The sequence below is a fragment of the Odontomachus brunneus genome, unplaced genomic scaffold (genome assembly GCF_010583005.1).
Source record: "Odontomachus brunneus isolate Ranch 3 - 2012 unplaced genomic scaffold, Obru_v1 Obru_scaffold_065, whole genome shotgun sequence".
Lineage (NCBI taxonomy): Eukaryota > Metazoa > Arthropoda > Insecta > Hymenoptera > Formicidae > Odontomachus > Odontomachus brunneus.
Window position 1 is genome coordinate 1,250,707 of NW_022639515.1, and position 7,072 is coordinate 1,257,778.

The 7,072-nt window shown below is 41.4% G+C and overlaps 1 protein-coding gene across 3 annotated transcripts in view; it reads right to left on the minus strand.

Moving 5' to 3' along the window:
* LOC116846549 (transcription factor kayak) overlaps positions 1 to 7,072 on the minus strand; it is a 46,607-nt gene that overhangs the window by 9,092 nt on the left and 30,443 nt on the right. The window contains exon 1 of one of the 3 annotated variants that reach the window (XM_032820526.1): positions 2,304 to 2,803. The exons of the other annotated variants lie outside the window; for them this stretch is intronic. Coding sequence (XP_032676417.1) covers positions 2,304 to 2,372 — 69 coding nt within the window. The 5' untranslated portion in view covers positions 2,373 to 2,803. Of the gene's footprint in view, positions 1 to 2,303; positions 2,804 to 7,072 lie in introns of those variants that run through there. 3 annotated transcript variants of the gene reach the window in all.

Genomic DNA, 7,072 nt, shown 5'->3' on the forward strand with positions numbered 1-7,072 from the left:
AAAAAAAAAAAAAAAAAAAAAAAAAAAAATTTGAAATTTTTTATTTGCGTGATATAAAGTTTATTTCTGGAAATAAATTTTATATCCTACAAATAAATTTACAAGTATTTTCTTTTTCTCAGTGTACAATAATGAACTTCTCTGGAATTTATGGTTGGGACATTTAGAAACTATTTAGAAAGTATCAAGAAAATATTTTTGGTTAAAGATAATTATTATCTTTTAAAAGAGAGAAAGTAAATGGGCTCTTTTCGCTTTTCTTCGCAGGAGAATATTTTCTTGTATGTGCATTAATAAAAAATACTTGAAAATTTATTTGTGGGATATATTTGTTCGTAGAAATATCATATCCCTTAAATAAATTATCAAGTATTTTTTTTCAATATAACGATTTTTTAATTGTATACATTTGTTTCTAGACATTAAAGTTATCCGTGATGCCCTACTGCTTTGTCACGTCTTTTTCCTGCTCTTCTTAGAACAATCAATAAATAATAAATCAATATCGCCGGTGATTAGAAAATTCCAATAACCGAGTTGCATGACACGTTGAAGCTTATGTCGGTCTGCGTACTTCATGCATTCCATTTTTTGCGCGATTTTTGCGAATATGCGCGTCTCTTAAGCATGTTCTCGTTACTGTTACAATTTGTAACGGTGCCAACGTCGGATTAATTGGCAATGTTCGGTTACAAACGTCCCGGTGCGCAGATTAATGGAGCCCGCACTTGCGCGCTCTAATAATAATCGAAGCGTCTTGTGATTTTATTGCCATTAATTGAAGAGTCTCGAGAAAAAGAATTTACACATTCGGGAAAATTTTGGAAAATTTGTTTCCAAAAATTTCGGGAAATTCAGGTCGAAAAGAGGAAATTCATTTGCAAACATTTTGGAATGTTTAGACCGACTGTTTCTCGCGGATCGAACAGCCCGAGAGAGTCGCGGGTCGGCGCGCGATCAGCTGATACTTTCGGACACTACGTTCGATCCGTTTCTGTTGTCGTGACGGACGCGCGAATGTCGCGTTGCAAAACGAACGTTCATTTCGCTTGACTGGAATTTCACGAATATTCTCCCACTCCTCCTTCTATCCCCACCGAGCTCCCTACCGAATGCATGATCGCGCAAACGATTCTCCCGGAGCCACACTCCGCGATGGTTTCACCGAGACGAGTGGAACTTCCAACGATATTGCACAATGTTGCACAATTCCGCGCTCGTCCGCATCGCAATCATCATCCCGCATAAGCCGGACTTGGCCGACTGGCTCTTCGCTTCGGAGCTTTCTCCCGCGAGTCAAGTTCACAGGAGTTGCGCGAGTGATTTTCTGCGGTTCGCTACTCGCGATCAAACGACCCGTGACGACTACAACGACGAGTCAATCGGTCCCCGTCGCTGTCTCTTGTTCTCTCGGACGACGAGAGGCCCGCCGCGATCGACGGAACTAATCGCGAAACGCCGTGAATGAAGCGCGCTGATCTGCGAGGAACGTGCGCGCGTGCCAGCCGCGTTTATTTTAGATAGATCAGAAACGGACGCGCCACCAAGAGATGCTACACACCGCCGTCGTTCTCGTCGTTGTCGTCGTCTCTTCTCGGGGAGTCGACAAAGAGACACTTCATTCGCGCCGCGTGATCGCAACGAGATCGAATGTCCTGCCGTCAAAGGAGGCGCCGTTCGCCACGTCGGCGCCACATGGGCTGTCAATATTTCTCGAGCTTCATCTCAGCGATCTGTTGATCGATCCCGGCGATAGTTTGTCGATGGACTTTGGTAGATCGATGGTGAATTTTCAGGAGCGTGAGATAATTAATACAAGAATTAGCCGTTGTCAAGAAGAAAGCAGCCGTGGTCTATTTCCTGGTAGAAAAGAGTGGGTTATCCGATCAAAAGCATTTGTTTAATTTCTGTTTCTCTTTTCTACGGAAGATATAAAGCTCGGCGTAAGTTAGAGTAAGAAAGAAAAATCATTTCATTTATTTCATTTGCGCGTCTATATTGCAGCTCCCTTACACCGGAAATTTCTTTTACTTTAGAGAAATACTTTCGCGATATAAGAGAGTTATAAATGATTTTTCTTCTATTCCGACTTTTACGCCAAGTTACTTCGCGTATTGTAAAGATACCGTCGCGAAATCTCCCGAGCGACACGCTTCGAGAACTCGACTTCAACGTGCGAACGCGATTACCTAACACGCGTGTTCTGGAGGATCTCCGTTCACTTTTCGGGCGCTTGCGCAAGCCAAATCGCGATGCACGATCTTAAGGAGGAGTCCCGGGGGAGAGATGCTCCCTACGATTACCTGCTGATATAGCAGTTCCTGCGCTAGTATATTCGCGATGTCGACTGGATCCATGGCGGTGGCTGCCATAGCTCGAGGGGTCGGTTATTCGTTCAGTGTTCGTTTCGTCGTCGTAAGTATGACGGTGAGATAGTGGACAATGAAAGGAAGAAGAGAGGGAGCGGCGAAAAAGGATAGGATAAAACGTATGAGGGAGGTAGGTCAAGGGCGGAAGTGAGGGAAGGGGATGGAGGAAAAAGATGATGGAAAGGGGGGTATCGAGAGCGATGGGTAAGAGAAGAGAAAAATGATATATATCTCAGTCGATCGTTCGTTCGTGAGAAGATCGTTCGGGCGTCGGGGTGTGCGCTTCGTTCCTCCTTCAACCTTCGTTCCTGGCTCCCTTCGCGAACCCCCTATTATTCCGCACCACCCTCATGCGCTCTTTTCTTCTCACTTGTCGGAGAGTCCGTCGTCACCACTGCGTCCACCACCGACGCCTCTTTAATACTGAGCGGCCGATGCCGACGCTGCTCGTCGCGTAGCCTTACGCGACGAGGAAACCTATCCTAAAAATAACCTTCGAATTTCGAGTATGTGCGCGCTCCGCGATGAACGCGCGACGAGGGATAGAGAGAGAGAGAGAGAGAGAGAGAGAGAGAGAGAGAGGGGAGAAGTGTAGGCGGGGGAGAATAACACATCTCGCAGCTTCGTCGATCTCACGTGCGTGGAACATTGACCGCTTAAAAAAGACCGTCGCGTTCCTTTAAAAGCTCTTGAATATTTCGCATTTAATACTTCGCATGCCTTGCTGTGTGCCTATCCAATAGCAATGATTTCTCCTCACCGGTTGTGCGTCTAATATCGCGTTACTCGGTATGTTTATCTTTCAATTTTATGCGTCCTATCTTGTGCGCGTGCGCGCATCAAACGCCTGAATTAACTGTTAAACTGTCGGACACGGCTCTGAGTCACGATGCGAGTATTTGGACGTGATGCGTTTGTTCCATCCGAAAACGCGCAAGTCCGAACCGGAAATCAGCGTCAACGATGCTGGGATGACAAATGATGGCCAAATGGACTTTTGTAGTAATTTGGATTTGTATTTACCAACAATGGTACGGATACAAAGTCATCGTGTGCTTGATCTATAAATGATTATAAATTGTCAAAATGTTACGCGTAATTTTCAACTTTGGAATCATTTACGCCCGCACCAACGATGAAGATCCGAACCGTGCTCTGAAATTCACGGTTTTGCACAAAGGTAAGTAGGCCTCGCGGCTATTCGCAATTGCGCACCGCGAAAATTTGCGAAAACAGCCGGCGTTCCCGCTGACTTTGTCCCCGATCAGCGGTTTTCCCGGTACGCGCGAAATTTCCTATTACGCGGCCGTCTGGAGTCTCTTAATTAGTTCGAGTTCTAAGTTTAACATCTGTGTAGGGTCGTTTGTCGTCGACGCCGGTACCCACGATCCGCGTCGACTTGGGCTTGCGCCAGATCTCCCGCCATCGGCGAACTCAAGCGTGAAACGCTTCAATCTCAAGAGATCGGAAACCGCGAAGTAATGACCGTCGCGCGTCTTTTTCGCGGTCTACTCACGACGATAAATGCGAAAAGGAAGGAAACTGAAATTTCTCAGGCAAGAACGAAATTGGCGATTACCCTTGCTGAGATAAAAAGGTTTGGTATGGTTTATAACTAAGGCTGCGTTCGAGGAGACGCTATTTAACGCTATGAGTATGCTCTGTCCTTGTTTGTTCCTGAAAGTTGAACAAGGACAGAGGACGCTCATAGCGCTAAATAGCATCTCCCTAAACGTAGCCTAAATGTGATCACGCGGAGAAATAATTAGTACAAATTATGATCGAGAAAAACACATTTTTATTAAATTCTATACTATAATGTTGGTAATAATAATAACACCTCTCTTATATGCATATTACTATACTATCATTTTAGTATAAAAAATAGTTGAGGCCAAATATTATAATTTTAGTTAGACTAATATTTTTTTTCTTTCAGTGCTTATTTGTAGTAAGTACATCGTAAGCCGATCGTATGAGCAACTAATTGCGTTTAGTTCACTCGCGTATATCTCTGACTCATATTAAGAAAAAAGGAAAATATATATTTAAAGAGAAATATATGTGTTGCGAAAGAGAAATATAAAATATGCGAAATTTTTGTTTATATGTTATGTTTCAAGCGAAAGATGAACATATACTGGAAGAAAAAATGACGTAATTGCAATTATACTCATTTTTTACTCCAACCACTTTTTTTTGTTCTAATAAAAAAATGATAGTAGTAACATACATATATACACGGTTACTATCACTAACAACATAGTAAAATTTAATTAAAAATAAAAAGATTTTCTTTTTTCTTCTTGGTCATAATTTATAGTGATTATTTCTTTACGTAATTATAAGTTACACACCAAGCATTTTTTCCTCAATGTAATCTTTGTGTTTTCTCTTGCGTTACCGTGTGTTCTTTCTGTAATAATTTAGATTCTGTTTTAACGTCCCGGAGAAACCAAGAGAAGCGGAGGAGCTTGAAACACTCGAGTCACGTTGGATGAAGTTGTTTATCTATCGCGCATGGACATTTCCAGGATGTGGCCCGTCGTATCGTTAAGAAGCCTGATGCGGCGCCACGACGATAACAGACCTTAATTCAGAAATATTTTGGAGCGTTTCACGTGCAGTTCCTATGATCGAGAACCCGTTTCACGCTATTGCAAACGTCGACAAGGACTCGAACGTGATCGACTAACGCGACTACGCTCGTCAGTGGTATGCATAATTAAAAAATAATTTAAAAATCAATTTTCAAATTTCGCGACTCTCCGGCGAATTTCACGAGTGACTTCTCGTGCCGAAAAATTAAATTATGCACAAGGATATGCCCAGCTCCCGAGCGGGTACGTTTCTTCGTTCGACGCGGTCGACATTCCTTCCGCTAGGAAATCAATACGTCGCCGCACCGCTCTGGTAAAACCTGTTCGCTTTTGTATCATTTGGAAGCCTGGCCACTATGAACACGAGATGGACATTCAAGACCGGCTTATCTCGCCTTGATATGAAAACACGTGGCAGCTAGGTTACGATAAACAATCCGCGTGTTTGACTAGTCGAGCTTGTCGCAGGTTTCTCGCCAAGCGCTATACACACATGCACGCGCACACACACACTCGCCGATCTAACGATAACAACGCATGAAAGATTACCTTCGTGCTCGTTAACGATGCAAATAACACGGGCCACACGCTGGCAGCTTTTTCGGCGATATTTGGATTTTTCGTCGGCCTGCCCGAAAAAACTTGAAAATAAACTGTCGGGCGTTTTTAGTAACCTCCACGAATATCTCCGCAGATATTCCACTCTCATCGTATTCAGTTAATTATTTATAAGTAAGGCAAAAGTGCCAATGCCTGAACATTAATAATACTGGCATGTAACTTTGGACATTCTTATTGCTTTGTTTTTTACAAACATGAATACTTAAACTTACAACGTAGAATGTATGTATTCGTTCATCATATGTATATATATTCTATATTGAAAGTTTAAATATTCGTACTTAAAGGTCATGACCAAAGACTAAAACAACAAGAATGTTTAGATTATGCTTTAGTATCCAAGCACTTTTATCTTACTATAATGAGAGAAAAAATATGTAAAGAATAGTAAATATTTATTTTTATCAATAACATATTTACCAATAACCAATTGGGCATACCAGTAACATATTTTGAACCTACATTGTTTTATTTAAACAAAATAAATAATTGTATAAAGAGCTAAAGTTTTATCGAGGTTTTAAGAAAATGTGTATATTTTCTTATTAAAAAAATAAAATTATTTTATATTAATATCGAGTGCTTAAAAACATGTTAACTTATATGGAAGTAACTTTTTTCCATGTAAATGTTAACATTTGTTTGAAGTTTTGAAATTCTCCATACAAATGTTAGCATTTTTTAAGCATCCTGAAATAAATATATTATTAGTACCCGCTCAAAAAAAGAGAGAATATTTTTATTTTTTATATACTTTTTTTTCTCACAGTGTAGAGTATAGAAATTTCTTCCCATTCTCGGATAGTTAAAATTTCGCTCTTTTGTCGAGATACGAATGGTGTCGAGACGCGAGTGAATCTGCGAGGCTGTCCTTGCGGACCCGTTTTCGCTACATCGAGTCGGCTCCTTTCATCGGATCATGTTCGCGCCCGAAGATTACGCTTACTTTTTGTGCAACGGAGAGCGATTGCGTAACGAGAAGTTAGAGCGAATCGACATCGAGCGCCAAGAGAGCGCTCCGCGATATTCATTTGCGCGTTTAGCGCACTCTCCTCTCGCTGCCCTTCCAGCGCATGCGAGCGTTTAATCGTGCCACTGGATATTACGTGGTAAATAATAACGCAACTACGTCGCCAACAGCAGCAACAGCCGCAGCAGGAGTCGTGCGCTCTCTGCGCGACCGTCGCGGTCGACGGAAAAAGCGCGTTCGAAAGCATGAACATAGGAATATAGGGACAGAGCATAAAATCGTAAGATAGGCGAGGAGCTACGATAGAGCGTATGCTCAGTACTGTATGATGCAATGACTTAGCGGTGTTACTGGCAAATAGTAAATAAATAGTAAGAAAATGGTAAGAAGTATTCTGTTGTAAAGAAATTAATAATAAAAATAGAAATATTATGTATATATTTTACAATATTATTTGTACTATTATATATATATATATATATATATATATATATATATATATATATATATAT